A 15,527-nucleotide genomic window follows, 5' to 3' on the forward strand; every position below is an offset into this window, starting at 1 on the left:
GACTGCGGGGCAGTCAGGCCAAAACAGGCTTCTATGCCGTCCTGAGCTGAGGAGGAGGAGGTTGGGGGGCTGGAAGTTCAAAGGGGGGAAGACAGTTCCTAGGATGATGGGAGAGCAAATGTTTAATAAACAAATGTTTGCCCTGCCATGCAGACACAATGGGACGCAGAGAGGAGTGTCCCAGCCCACCATGCCTGGCTCACACTCTGTGTAGTTCTCTCTGGTGATAGTTCTCTTCCTGGACAGGCCCCTATCTAAATTCTTTTAGGTCGTTCAGGGGAAGGTAAAAAGGTTTTCCTGAGTCTTTTGGGCTTTGATTGTCTTCAGCTCAGTATAGGCACATTTTGCGGGGGCCTGTTCTGCTCCCCTTCACTACCTAGCAGCATTTCCTGTCGGTTAGTTAGATAAAGAAAATTTTGGTCAAAATGAGATGTTTGAGACACAGGGACATGGTAAGTGTTCCGCTGTGCTGACTTGCTTTTCTGCGGATGGTAGAGACACTTCCTGCATGGCCTCCCCTGACTTGAGTGTCACACGGAGACGTGATGGCATGTGCTGAAGCACCCATGGTCTCATCAGTTTGTCAGCCAGTGAATCACACAGCAGATTTCACTTTGGGTGGTTTCTGTGAGTTACTTGCCTGGCTCCCTGCCCGCGTCTGCTGGAGTTTGTTCCTTAGGCCACTCTCCGCCTGGTTTTGGACAGTGTCCTACAGCCGGCCATGTCCTCACCTTCTGTTCTGTGTTTGTGTTTCGCGCAGTGCCTTCTCCCAGTGCCTTGCTAGGAGACAATCCCACACCTTTTGGGAATGCAAAGGAAGTGATTGCAATCAAGGACTACTGCCCCAACAACTTCACCACCCTGAAGTTCTCCAAGGGTGACCATCTCTACGTCTTGGACACGTCAGGTGGGGAGTGGTGGTATGCGCACAACACTACAGAGATGGGCTACATCCCGTCCTCGTATGTGCAGCCCTTAAACTACCGGAACTCCACCTTAAGTGACAGTGGGATGATTGACAATCTTCCCGACAGCCCAGACGAAGTAGCCAAGGAGTTAGATTTGCTCGGAGGATGGACAGATGACAAGAAGGGATCCAGCAAAACCTACAGTAACAACCCTTTCTGGAATGGGGTCCAAACAAACCCATTTCTGAATGGGAACGTGCCAGCGATGCCCAGCGTGGATGAGCTGGTGCCCAGAAGTACTGTGGATTTGCTGCTCTTTGATACCGGCCCGTCTTCCTTCACCGAGTCCAGCCTGGCCACTACGAGCAGCACCGGTAACATCTTGGACGATCTGCCGGCCACAAATCAACTCCACGCGGAGCTGCCCGTCAGGCGGGACAACCCGTTCTTCAGAAGCAAACGTTCCTACAGTCTGTCGGAACTCTCTGTGCTCCAGGCCAAGTCCGATGCGCCCACGTCCTCGGGGTTTTTCACGGGCTTGAAGTCACCGGCCCCCGAGCAATTCCAGAGCCGGGAGGACTTCCGAGCTGCCTGGCTGAGCCACCGGAAGCTGGCCCGGTCTTGCCACGACTTGGACTTGCTGGGCCAAAGCCCCGGGTGGGGCCAGACCCAAGCCGTGGAGACGAACATTGTGTGCAAGCTGGATAGTTCCGGGGGCTCTGTGCAGCTGCCTGATACCAGCATCAGCATCCACGTGCCCGAGGGCCACGTGGCTCCGGGGGACACGCAGCAGATCGCCATGAAAGCGCTGCTGGACCCCCCCTTGGAACTCAACAGCGACAAGTGCAGCAGCGTCAGCCCCGTGCTGGAGGTGAAGCTGAGCACCCTGGAGGTGAAAACCTTTATCATCTTGGAGATGAAAGTTTCAGCCGAGGTGAAAAATGACATTTTCAGCAAAAGCACAGTGGGCCTCCAGTGCCTGAGGAGCGACATCAAGGAAGGGCCGTATGTCCCCATCCCGCTCGCCTGCAGCTACGGGGACACCGTCCAGGTGCATGTGGACAACCTGGAGCCCTGTATGTACCTGGCCATCGTGGCCCACGGCCCGAACATTCTCTACCCTTCCACCGTATGGGACTTCATCAATAAAAAAGTCACAGTGGGTCTCTACGGCCCCAAACACATTCACCCATCCTTCAAGACCGTGGTGACCATTTTTGGGCACGATTGCGCCCCAAAGACTCTCCTGGTCAGCGAGGTCACCCGTCAGGCCCCCAGCCCTGCCCCCGTGGCCCTGCAGCTCTGGGGCAAGCACCAGTTCGTCCTGTCCCGGCCCCAGGACCTCCAAGTCTGCATGTTTTCCAACATGACCAATTACGAGGTCAAAGCCGGTGAGCAGGCCAAAGTCGTGCGGGGCTTCCAGGTGAAGCTGGGCAAGGTGAGCCGCCTCATCTTCCCCATCACCTGCCAGAACCCCAGCGAGCTCTCCGACTTCACCTTGCGGGTCCAGGTGAAAGACGACCAGGAGGCCATCCTGACCCAGTTCTGCGTCCAGACTCCTCAGCCTCCCCCCAAAAGTGCCGTCAAGCCGTCCGGGCAGAGACGGTTTCTCAAGAAGAACGAGGTCGGGAAAATCATTCTGTCCCCGTTTGCTGCCACTACCAAGTACCCAACTTTTCAGGACCGCCCGGTGTCCAGCCTCAAGTTCGGCAAGCTGCTCAAGACCGTGGTCCGGCAGAGCAAGAACCACTACCTGCTGGAGTACAAGAAAGGCGACGCCATCGCCCTGCTCAGCGAGGAGAAGATCCGGCTGAAGGGGCAGCTGTGGACCAAGGAGTGGTACATCGGCTACCACCAGGGGAAGGTGGGCCTGGTGCATGCCAAGAACGTGCTCGTGGTGGGCAAGGCCAGGCCCAGCCTGCTGTCCGGGCCCGAGCTGAGCACGACGCTGCTGCTGGAGCAAATCCTGCGGCCGTGCAAGTTCCTCACCTACATTTACGCCTCCGTCCGGACCCTGCTCATGGAGAACATCAGCAGCTGGCGCTCCTTCGCCGATGCCTTGGGCTACGGGAACCTCCCGCTCACCTTCTTCTGCCGCGCGGAGCTGGACAGTGAGCCTGAGCGGGTGGCGTCTGTCCTGGAGAAGCTGAAGGAGGACTGTAACAACACGGAGAACAAAGACCGCAAGTCCTTCCAGAAGGAGCTCATGATGGTAAGTGCCCCACGGGGTTTGCATCTGGGGCGGAGGGGGCGGAATCCAGCGTTTTCCTAACCCACGTGGGCACAGGTGTGGTTTAGTGAACCCGGACCAGTGTCTGGGCGCATCTTTGCTTCTGAAATACATGGGCGGGTTTTAAGCAACTGGGGGCCTGTGAGGGTCATTCCACTCTCTTTTCCCACTGAATTTGTGAGCCCCTCACAGGTGTCAGAATGGGTCTCCTCATTCCCAGTGGGATGAGGACATAAGGGGGCCCAGTGCTCCAACTGGCTCTGTTTTGATCTCTTGGGAGAAGATTTATACTTTCATCAAATTCCCAACAGGATCTATGACTCAAAAATGTTAAGAACCACTGGCCAAAAGTCTGTCTTTATTTCGATGTGAGTTTTTCTCTCTGTGTCGCACTGAAGGCTGCCAGCATCTCTCTGTGTTACTGCTTCCTCTTCCTCCTCCTGTGTGTTCAAGTCGGGGGTGAGGACAGCCTCTGTCTTGCCAGCGCAACTGGGAACTGGAATCCTAAGAAGTGAAAGGGGGAAGTTGGTGTCACATTACGGATGCACCCTGGTCCACCAGCCCACTGGGACGCACGCACTGGACCCTTTCATGGCTCCAGCAGGCCTGGCTCTGCCTTAGTCCCACACCCCACAGGCAACCCCACTCTTACAAGTTGGTTATGCTCTGGTAGTGACCTTGGAGAAGCTTGGAAAGGTCCTCTTGGCATCTGTCATTGAGTCTGCTGGACAGTCTCTATCGACTTCTTTCTAGGCTAGAAGCCGTCTCACCTCCCTTCCCCATCCTGATAAGGACACATCTCTAGTTTTTGTTCCTATGGGAAAACCTGTGGGACTTGGTCATATGCTTTTCTTCCGAGTTCCACCGACTGCAGACAACCTTTTTTGTCTCCTCACTTTTGTAACTTTTGGTGCCGTTTCTGCCACGTCTACTCCCCTCAGTACCTGCCGTTTGGTGTGAGTGCCTCTTGGACCGGGTCAGCCAGGTGTTGACCTACTGCACACATGTTTCTCTGCCGCCCCCTGGATCCAGGGGACAGGCGGGTACTGCGCCCTGTGGCATGGCCGCTGCTGCAGGGAGGTGTGCAGCAGCCTGGGAGGGAGCGGGGCATGAAGGAAGACCCCTGGCCGTGGCCCACAGCAATCGGATGTGTCAGGTGCGTGGAGCAGAGTGAGACCCTGACGTTGCCCAGAGGAAGGAGCTGGAAACTTTCAGTGGCGGCGGGTAGAGAAGTGACCTGGCAACCAGGAGGTTGTTGTGGCATCCGTGATGGCAGCTGTAGTGGAGAGGACACGGGGTTGCCATGGCTTGGGGTGAGCAGAGGCAGCAGGGAATCCCCTAGACACCGTGTGGGCCCCCCGCAGTGAGGACTCCCTTCAGGGCACACCTCGCTGGCTCTTGTCAGGCCTGAGCTCCATGGATGGACCTGGCACAGAGGTGGAGTCGTGTTTTCAATGGAGCATGAACAGTATCGATTGTGCCTTCGTTACAGCTAACAAACGCTTGCCTAGAATGGGCGCAGGCGAAAATGAACCAACCTGAGCAGCGCCTTCCCAGATATGGAAAAATGTCTGAGGGGGTGGCTTTTCCGTTTCCTCATTTCTTTTCAGAAGACTTACATGATCGCTCTTTTTTTCCAACTTGGGGTCTTTCTCTGAGAGCAGATTCTTTGGTTGGCCTCCCTGGGTTAGTGTGTGTGTGTGTGTGTGTGTGTGTGTGTGTGTGTGTGTGTGTGTGTGGCTGGGCCCTCCCTCCTCCCCTGCCAGCCCCACACCCCCTGTGGCTCCCAGACTCCCAGAGAGGAGGAAATGAAACTTGATCTTGGCAGGAGCATGGCCTGAGGCAAGGTTAGACTTGTGGTGCTGAAGTGAAACCGGTTTTGCAGGGTTACTATCTCCTCATCATCCCTGAGCAGCAGATTTGAATGGTTGGCCAAACTTCTAGAAACCACAGACTGACTTATCCCAGCGTGTCTGAGGAGTCCCTGGAAACCAGGTGTTTTATTTCCAGGGACTTAGAAATCATGGAGCAGTCAAGTTTGCTACAAACTCAACCATGGAGCTAACCTGCCCCCCTCCACCCTGTCACAACCAGACCCCCTCTTCCCTAAACTCTGGTCGTGAAGATAGTCTTCTGTTTAATAATGATTCCTTGGTTCGGAAACCATGATTAAATGAATTAGACGGGGTGAAAGTTTTGGACCGCAAATGTGCAGGGAGGTGGGCAGGAAAGGAATCAAATAAGAGTTGCCCGTCTGTCCACTGCCATCAGAATGGGGTCCAGGCCCCTTCCTGTGCCCCAGGCTGTGAGGCCTGTTCCTCCGCCTCCCATCTTGTGGGCCATATGTGCTCCCTGCACACCAGCCAGCCCGGTCTTCTCGCTGCCCTTCTCGCTGCCGCCGCCTCAGGCCTCTGCACGTGCTGTTCCCTCTGTCTGGAATTCTCTTCCCCACCTCTGATTTCACGTGGCTGGCTTGTCATCTCCTTCAGGTAGGTAAGGGCTCAAGCCTCATCTTTTCACACCTTTCCCACTACTCCCGACTCCCGACAAAGCTGCCTTGTGCCCCTGGGGGCCTGCCCCTCATCATTCGTATTACTATCGTCTCGTGGCGCTTTCTGAAATCCGAAATGGCCTTGCGTACTCGGATTCATGTGTCTTATTGTTACCCCAATTGAACACAAAATCCACGAGAGAAAGGATCCTGGCATGTAGGAAACACTCAGGCATTTGGTGAATGGATGGATGGATGGATGGATGGATGGATGGATGGATGGATGGATAGATGGCGCAGGCTGAGAATCTGACCTGGACGCAGCTTCCTGTGGTCAGATCTTGCTTCTGTTCTTTGGTTCCATTCCCTCTCTCTGTTGTTTCAGTGCATATTTTCCGTATCAGAGCTTGTCCGCGAGGCATCCTGTGTGACACGTGGGCCGCCTGGGGTGCTCTGCACATTCTCACCCACATGGTTTGTGATCTCTGTGGGAGGATGACCCTTCTGTCCCCGGCCTGCCGAGCTCTCCAGTAGAAGCCATGCCTGTCAGTGACAGACGATGGCCATCCAACGCCAAGGATACCCCAGACCATTGAAAGTGGGGGAAGGGGTGGTGCTGGGCGGACTCCAAGGATAGGAGCCCTGGGGGTTAGAGGGCATTGAATGGACCCCTGGGGAGACACTGGAGTGGGCACCACCCGTCTAATGAGCTTTTGAAGTCAGAGTCTGTTGTCAAAGGTGGGGCAGGGACAGCTGAGCAGCAGGTGTGTGGCGGCTGCTTCTAACAGCCAGAAGGGCTGGCGCAGACAGCAGGAGTGGGCATTGGCTCGGCGCTCACTGGACGTCTCTGGTGCCTGCGCGGTGCTGACGGGTGGTGCTGGCACTGGGCTTTCGAAGGATGCGGACCATTCACTCATGGAAGACTTGGAGTGAAGGGTCAGCGAGTGCCAGGCCGACTTGTAATGGGCCCCGAAGAAAAGGACCTCCTTGGGGTGGGTGGACCAGGGAAAGACACATGGGGGGGTGACGCCGGAGGGCCGTGCAGGCCCCCACTCCATGGGGAGGGGCTGTCAGCTCAGAGAACAGCGTGGGCAAGGACAGGGGTGCAGAGGAGCACAGGTGGGGCACGGATAATGGTTTGTGGGGCGATGGGGTGGGGGCCTGGAGCCGCGTGGGGTGGTGGCCTGGAGCCGCGTGGGGTGGGGGCCTGGAGCCGCGTGGGGTGGGGGCCTGGAGCCGCGTGGGGTGGTGGCCTGGAGCCGCGTGGGGCGGTGGTGCTGCTCCTCATCCCACAGGCACTGAGGGGTTCAGTGTCTTGGGGGAAGTGAATGGGAGGCCCAGTGGGCCCCGCATCCCTGCTTCTGTGAGTCCAGGTGTGTCCCTGCCCCTTGCCGTGTCCCAGGGTCGGAGCCACTCAGGTGGCAGTCAGTGAGTTCTCAGCCCTGCGTGTCATCCCTTCAGAAGAACACGACGCCCGAGGGTAGGGACCTAATTTTCATAGTCATCCTGGATTTACTCTTGTTAAGACAACAAGTGGGCAGTTCGTTTTTAGCAGAGGTGACAGGTGACAGATGCAGGCCAAGTTAAAGGGCTGCCAGGTTGGGGACACCCTCACAAGCTTGTGCATAGATTCCTTGGCCATTTACCTCCCCCATCTGATTTCAAACCTGGCAGCCCGTGGTGAGAGGGGCTCGCTCTGCAGCCAGCCCTTCCCTTCCTCCCTCCTCACCTGGCAGGTAGGGTTTGGATGGCTGGTTGGCCCGGGGTCTGCGGTCTGACCTGCATCGCGGACCTGCCCTGCGGTGCTGGTGACAGGCTGTTTGTTTTCATGCCCTTTGTTCTCATTCGTGACCTTCGGGGCTGCAGGGGTCTTTGGGTTTGCACAGCTGGCTTGGCTCTGCCCGGGTTTTGTTTTTTCCGGAATGAAAATAGTCCTCATTGGTTTTTCTGTTTGTAAAGACAGCACATGCTTCTTTGGCGTTGATATTTTGTAGTGCTGAAGAGCAAGAGCAGAAGCAGAGGTCTTCCCAGAGGTGACCCAGGGGCGTACGCTGTGGTGATTGCTCACCCCCCTTGGGTGTGGCCACAGTGCCGTCCCACATTCTGCCTCTCCTAGTGGAGCGTGTATATGGGTAGCTTTCTGTGCCTGCAGTGGAGGCCGGGGGCACTCGGTGTGGGCAGCTGCTGTTGGTCCTCGGTCTGGGAGGGGCATGCGGCTTCCGTCTGCCCTCTACAGATGCCCTCGCCGTGTGTGCCTGCGTGCTCATCCACGTTTGTTCCATGACGATATTCTGGGAGCTGCAGGCCCACTGCAGGGAGTCGAGAAGACGTGTTGGTTCCATGGCAGCAAGTGTCACTTTGGGACGAGCAAGGCCTGAGAACGACAGAAAAGTATTTTAAAAGCCCTGCAACTGTCAAGTGCTGCTGCGGCTGAAGCACGTGGACTGAATGATGCCTGTGTGTGAGTACGCACACCCTTCCTGCTCCATGAAAGTGGCACCTGGCCTGTCCTGGGCGGGGTCCACGCTCGTGTTTCCAACGGTCGACAGGTGGACAGAGAGAACAGTTTGCATTTCTCAGAACCTGTGTGTCCTGCGCTCAGAGCCCCTGGGGAGAGAGCAGTTTAGACCGTTTCTTCCAGGAATGACCTGAGCCAGAAGCAGGTGACTGGCGTGTTGTATAAGAAAGCGAGGCCGCCTCTGAGGCAGGCAGCTGAGCACACACGCGTTTGCCTTTTGTGTCCTGTGGTCAACCAGCACGCCCTCTCAGGACAGCAAGCATGGCTGGAGGGAAGCCTGCCTGCCTCGTGGGTCTGGGCTTAAACCACTCCACACCAAAAGAATCTAAATTATCAGAAATTTCACCAATTTATCACGTATCCCTCCCCCGTGCACATAAACACATATGTAGGCACTCTTTATATCTCCTGAAATTCAAAGCTAATAGACCCTGAAGTGTTTTAAACAACTTCACTTGAATATATCAAAATTCAAATGGAAACATCATGTGTTAAAATATCAGAAGTTGCAATGAAACATAACCCAGGCAGTGCTACAGTACTTGATGTCACGTGGGGCCTACAGAGCTGGAAAGGCCATTGGCCTGAGGTCTAAGGGGTCTGGCTCTCCCTACACCTCTGTCACCTCGCGCTGGGAGGGCCCTGGGCAGCCACGTGGAGTCTACAGGTGTCTGTAACACAGACAGCGTGCGGCCCACACTGGGAAGAGCTGGGGCCGGGCTGCCTGGAGGATCTGACTCTGGTTCTCAGCGGCTGTGGGAGCCCCTCACGTCCCCTTCTCAGCTTAACCTGCAAAATGGGGTGAGTTCGGCACTGCCTCCTGTTGGGTTCTGAGCTGTGGGTGAGCCGCGTCCCGCTCCCCGCAAGTACTCAGTAATAGTAGCTTATTAAAGAAACAAACCCAGAGAAGGACCGTGTGGTCCCCCAGCTCCCTGCCGGCCTGCCCCACGTAGAGCTAGTTGCCGTGCGGCATCAGAGTAATCTGTCACCGTCACTCGTGGTTTAAAGTGCAGGCATTGAGGGGCCGGGGTGTCCAGCTGAAAGGTTTTTGAGTCACCCAGCCCAGCCAATGCTCTTACCAGAGAAGTCACTGCTCCTTCGTGTTGTTAGGTTCCCCAGGTAAACATAAAGTATAGATCAGGAAGGTCAGTCTAAAACAGCTGCTCCCTTGTAAAGAAAGCCGTCCGGCACATTGTAGCCCTGACTCGGGGCTGCGCCTCTTCCCACAACCAGTAGCAGAGAACGTGCCGGAGCCGTGTGTGGCTCAGTGGGGGAGGGGCTGTTGGCTTGTGCTTGTAACACCTGATCTGAGGAGTCTTGAAGTGACTGACATGAGATGCTGGGGCAGAGGCCAGAGGGACGGAGAGAACGCCAGGCCTGGTGACAGCTTCTCCTGCATCTCCTCGGTCTCATCCTTACCTGTCTGAAGTCCCAAGGGAGTGTCAGAGACCATCTCCAGGGGTGCCTCGGAGGCCCGCTGCCCAGGAAGCCAAGTCTTTTCCCATCATCGGGGTGTGCGGGTGTTAGAGGCTCCGTGGACGAGAGTGGGGCTGAGACGAGCCTTCCATGGTACAGGACAGTGACTCCCAGCACGCCCTCTCCTGCCCTCCTGGGGCCTGTCGGTGATGACATCCTGGCCACCTCAAAGCCGCACGCTAACCGTGCTGGCCTCATCCATAATTAGGGTCACACCAGACCCACTTACGTGATACCCAGCAGCTACATGTAACTGGGGTGACAACCCATATACGTCTCACGTGTGCAGACCAGCGGACCTGCTGGTTTGTGCAGCTGCTTTGGTTGCGTTTCTTATGCCGGAAATGATGAGGCTGCAGAGAACACATAAGGTGGCTGAGCCTTGTGTTGTGGAAACAGGCCCTTTGCTAGAAGGAATCAAGTCCCAAGACGGCCGCGCGCTTGTCAGGGCCGAGCAGGGACTTGAGCAGGGCTGTCCCATTCCCTCCTTCCCGGGGTGATTGACAGTCCCCCCCACCCCACCCCAGTCCCTCCATCGTTAATGATTCCTGTCCTAAAGGGCACTAGAAAGTTCCTGCAACTTTGACAAAGAGCAATACTACTAATTCTGGAAAATGCCTCTTGGTGGTATGCCCTGTATCAGCCTTAGACCTCTTCTGCTTTCTTTATTCTCCCCTCCATGGGGGCCTTCACTGTGTCCCCCAAACCTGAGCCCCTGGTCTCAGTCAGAGCTGCAGACCCTGATGGGAGTCCGGCATCCGCAGCTCCTGTGCCCATGCAGCGCTCCCGCGGGCCGAGTCAGCGGTCACACTCAGCAGGTCCGGCTCACCTCCCTGGAGCCCAGGCCAGGCCGTCTCTCTTAGCCAAGAGCATCGTTTGCTGTCAGTTGCCCCATTGGGAGTGGGAGCAGGATGAACACCTGTCATCCACACTCACCCTGTGTTTTGTGTCCTGGAGCTGCCGTAGCAAAGCAGCACAAACGGGGGCTCAAAACCACAGAAGTGTATCCTCCACGGTTCTGGAGATGCCGCAGGGTCGGTTCCTTTCTGGAGGCGGTGGGTGAGAGGGGTCCGGTCTGTGCCTCTGTCCCGGCTCCTGGCTGCTCCAGTGTTGTGGCCGCCTCACCCCATCTCTGCCTCTGTCCTTACCTGCACTTCTTCCCTCTGTCTCTGTGTCTGTGTCTCTCCTTGGAATCACACCAGTCATTGGATGAGGGGCCCATTCCAATCCAGTATGACCTAATTTTAACTAATTAATCTGCGAAGACCCTACTTCCAAATACGGTCACATCCTGAGGTTCCAGGTGGACACAGGTTTTGAAGGAGGACCCTGGGAAACCCTGTCCACCCTGCAAATCATGGCTTATCCTGCATCCCGGGAGTCGCAGTGGAGCTGGAGTCCGGGGACATTTCCTGGGCCTCCCAGCGCTTGCTTCTGCCCGGGAAGGGAACTCCACGAGCAGCCAGGGCCGCCCTCGCTGCTGCCTCTCACCCTGCTCCTTCCTCCCCAGGCCTTACTGAAGTTGGACTGCCAGGGCCTGGTGGTCAGACTCATCCAGGACTTCGTGCTGCTGACCACGGCCGTCGAGGTGGCGCAGCGCTGGAGGGAGCTGGCCGAGAAGCTGGCCAAGGTGTCCAAGCAGCAGATGGACGCGTATGAGTCTCCCCACCGGGACAGGAACGGGGTCGTGGACAGCGAGGTGAGCAGGGGCCGTGGCCCTCGGCCGGGGAGACACAATTGCAGCAGTGTCTACTTGAGAGTGTTTTTACGAGGACAGAATGAGCTGGGGGGGGGGCACACCGCGGGCTCTCACTGAGCGGGGCCTGGTCTCACCCTTCTTGGGGTCGACAGTTGTGAGTCCCACTCTGACTCTGCCAAGAAATGGGAAGTTGGAACCGCGTGGGCAGAACTGCCATCCTGGCTAATCCCCGTCTTCATCCCGATTGAATAACACACGAGCGGAGCCCTTTGAGATCCGCTCTGCTCTGGGTCTCTACCCAGGACCCTGCTGGGTGGATACCTGGGGTGCACGGGCCGGGGCTGGCCCGGGTCTTACTCGGAGACTCTTTCTTCTCTCACTTGTGTGTGGAGGTCACTTTACGCTTCCAGAGACCTAGGAAGCAGGAAGTCCCAAGCGTAAGGGCATCCTTTAGTAACATGGTGAATTTCTAAATAAATGGCACAGATCAAAAGTGCCACAGCGATTGTCAGGAGAGAAGTCTTTTGTTTGTTCGGACGCCATGTGCTACGTACCTGCTAGTATCGTGCACGTTGCGTTGTCCCAGGAATGTGCTGGCCTGGGACAGACGGTTCCACCTGCTTCTTCGCATTTGTTTTACTCTTTTAAAAGAGTAGCATAAATAATGAGCCGAGGAACTGGAGCAGGTAATGGGATTGAATCTCTTACTGTCCTCTAATCTTTTTCCCCCTCCCCTTCCCTTTGTTTTGGACGACTCCACCATCCAGGCCATGTGGAAACCCGCGTATGACTTTTTACTAACCTGGAGCCACCAGGTCGGGGACAGCTACCGGGATGTCATCCAGGAGCTGCACACAGGCCTGGACAGAATGAAGAACCCCATCACCAAGCGCTGGAAACACCTCACGGGCGCGCTGATTCTGGTGAACTCCCTGGACATTCTGAGAGCGGCCGCCTTCAGTCCTGCGGACCAGGATGACTTTGTGATTTGAACAGGGCCCCCCACCTGCTGCTGCTCTGGGGCGCGCGTCCTCTGACGGTCCTGGATGCCCGTGCAGTCACGTGGAGTGGGGAGGGAGGAAGGGCCGGCTGCTCAGACACATCCAGGGTCGCTCCGGGCCGGAGCCGCACCCCGGGGCCAACCACATGCCACGCTCCACCCGCCACTACCACGGCGGGGAGGCCTGAAGGGAATTTCTACTGCAGGTCATTGCCAATCAGATAGCTTTCTATTTGTCAAGCATATGTTTAAATTTAAAGTCATTTTTTTTAAAGTGTGGTGGGGAGGGGACAAACGCGAAAGGTGGTATCTAACTTTTTTAATGAACCGTAAAGATTAAAAACAAAAAAACCTCTAGGGGAAGATGCTGTTGAGGTTTTTATGTTCCATAAAGACCTTTTTAAATTATGTGACAGGTGTATGTATGTATTTAAAAGTCACTGGGGGCATTGCTTGGTCCCAGGCACACTTGGCATTTCAACACCTAGCACTGGAAGACGCTCGTTGGAGTGGTGGACCTTTTCCACTCCATCCTCGTAAAAGAGTAAACCGGGTGGGAACCATGGGTTTTCAGTCAGTGCAGCTCAAGCTCGTTCTCCCTGAGAGCGTCCTGGGTCCCACTGTCCCCTCTTGTTACTGTTTTCCGTCCCTTTGCCTCATGGTGCAGTAAATGACCAGCCACGGCACACGTGGACCTTTCTGTGGGCAACACTAAGTCCCCCACGAGTAATTGGTGCCCTTGCGATGAGGACTCAGCTGGGGAGATCTTCATGGCCCCTTCCTGTACGCAGTTAGTTGTTCAAAAGAAACAGTGCCAGCTGTGAGTGAGGTGGGCCCTGCGGGCTAAGGTGCCATCGTCAAGTTTCTCCCTGGGGGCAGGGGAGCGCTTCCTGCAGGGCTCCGCCCCCCGGTGGGTATGAAGGACACTTCACCACAAAGGGCACCCTGTGCTGATGGGCAAGGGTGCCGGCGGCCACTTGCCAAACCCCACTTCATTTCATCTCACATTCAACCCCTCTGCCTTCCTGCTGTGTCCCATGTCTCCTTGGAAATGGATGGTATCAGGAAGCCATTTTTATTTATAATATAGGTTATCTGAGCAGGCGGGACATTCTGAAAATGAAAATATCTCCCACGTAAAAACTAGGACTTGGCAAAGTGTCGTATTGGTGACCTTTCTGGTTGTAGATCAACTTGCCTTGGTGAGTCCTGTGCTTGCACTGTAGCTGGCATCTTACAAGGAAGAAGGAGCAGAACTGAAGAAGTACCTGGCGGCTCCACAGAGCTGGTCCCCAGGCGTGTGCCAGGACACGCACTGTGCTCGTGTGACGTGATGTTAGGCCACTTGGGGCCCCAAATCTCATTCTTCTCGTCTGCTTTTTGAAACATGTTAACTACTTAGTCTAATCAATGCATAACCCCTTGTTGGGCCGAGACATTCTTTTATCTCTATTGATTCATTTACGGAAGATCAACTGGCTAGAAAAAAACAACACACACACACACACACACACAAAAATACCACTACGTATATTATGCTGCAAGAACCAAGACACACAATTCCCCTGTCATCACGAAACAACCTTAAATCCTGCTTTTCGACTGTCCGCCTTCGTCCTTTCCAGAGATCATTTCTCACCTTTTCCCCAAAGAAGAAACAAAACCAGTTGCACCTTAAACCATGGATATTTTTCCTCAGGGGCTTAAAATAGTTTCCTATGCAACATGTCTTGTAGCACAAATTAAATCCTACAAAAGTTGCAGTAAATTTTATTTGGATATTTTGACCTATTAAGTGTGTGTGTGTTTTTTCCATACCCAACCAAACTTGAAATACGACCTAGTGTAAGTGTCTGTGCATAGGACTGTGGCTCCTCCCCTAACAGTCTCCCCTGGGTGACAGTGTGACGGCGGGGTTAGCTAATAATTTAATTGCTCGTGGAACATAGGGGTCTCCGTCGTCGCTGACCAGTGGGTATCAGTGTGGCCCAGAGCACCCAGAGGGTTCAATGGATGACTTGCCTTTTTCTTGGCCCAGTGCCCCTGACACTCCCGATCCCACAATACATAGTTTAGGACTGAGCCATTTCTGCGTGTCAGGCATCGTCCCTAGGGACTCGCTGCAGCACGCAGGACTCCCCCGAGCCGGCCTTCCCCTCTTTGCTCTAGGAATACTGTGTTGTCCAGGGAGAAAATGGGGTGGGGGGGTGACTGATGGAGAGCAGCCCCACCTGGAGGTGGGGGGAGGCGTGGGGCTCAGGAAAGCCTTGAAAAGTGACTATAACCCAAGATCTGAAGGCCGAGTAGGAACAAGCTGGCCCAAAGCCAGACCAGACCAGTGGAGCAGGGGGTGTGCAGCACAGCACTGAGAGAGGGTGCAGGGGACCACAAGAGGCTGACCCCTCCCGTGGTGTGGGGCATGTCAGATGAGCGAGGGTGGCCTCTGAGAGCCCCTCTGTCTCCGTCTTCATTCCAGCCCTGCCAGCTGAGGCCTCACACCCATTTTGCAGTTGAGGAAAACATCAGTGTGTTCCTGTCATACAGCTAAGAGCAGAGGTGGGGATTTTAACCCCGGGGCTGCCATAACAAAGTGCCGCAAACGGTGGCTCGAAACAACGGAAGTTTATTCTCTCACAGTTATGGAGGCCAGAAGTCCAAAATAAGGTGTCACATGGCCGCCTTCCCTTTGTGTGTGTCTCCACACCTCCCTTTCTTTATAAGGATACAGTCATGGATGACGGCCCACCTGAATTGAGTATGACCTCATCTTTACCTTGTTATATCTGTAAAGACCCTATTTCCAAATAAGGTCGCAGGTAGCAGGGGGTTGGGACTTCAACATATCTTTTCAAGGGACACAGTTCAACCCCTAACTGCCTGCTGCACACGGCCTTTGGATGTGGCTTGCTTGGGAGAAAGGGGAAGGACTCCAGTTTGATTTATCTTGGTGCCCTCCACCCAAGGTAATGCAAAAGCCAGAGGGGCAGAGGGAGGTCGTTCTTAAAAGGGCAGACCACTCCGACAGGCTCTGCTGTATTCACCAAAACCCACTTTCTTCCTGAGCAAACAGCTGCAGTAGCCCCCTCCCCCAAACTTAGTTTTGCCTTTCTTGGTTTCAGTTACCCTCCGGGTAGGTCAACCACTGGCTAAAAATATTAAATGGAAAATTCCAGAAACAAATCATAAGTTTTGAATTGTGAGACAT

General features: G+C 55.2%; 1 protein-coding gene across 6 annotated transcripts in view; it reads left to right on the plus strand.

The window, feature by feature from the left end:
- Positions 1–14,109, plus strand: part of SH3BP4 (SH3 domain binding protein 4) — an 85,727-nt gene extending 71,618 nt beyond the window's left edge. For all 6 annotated transcript variants that reach the window (XM_074315406.1, XM_019739787.2, XM_019739790.2 and 3 more), the window contains 3 exons: positions 761–3,120; positions 11,134–11,322; positions 12,090–14,109. In XM_074315406.1, the coding sequence (XP_074171507.1) occupies positions 761–3,120; positions 11,134–11,322; positions 12,090–12,314 (2,774 nt within the window). In that variant the 3' untranslated portion in view covers positions 12,315–14,109. The remainder of the gene's footprint in view (positions 1–760; positions 3,121–11,133; positions 11,323–12,089) is intronic.
- The last annotated feature ends 1,418 nt before the right edge of the window (positions 14,110–15,527 follow it).

This window comes from Rhinolophus sinicus, linkage group LG01, assembly GCF_036562045.2.
Source record: "Rhinolophus sinicus isolate RSC01 linkage group LG01, ASM3656204v1, whole genome shotgun sequence".
NCBI classification, from domain to species: domain Eukaryota; kingdom Metazoa; phylum Chordata; class Mammalia; order Chiroptera; family Rhinolophidae; genus Rhinolophus; species Rhinolophus sinicus.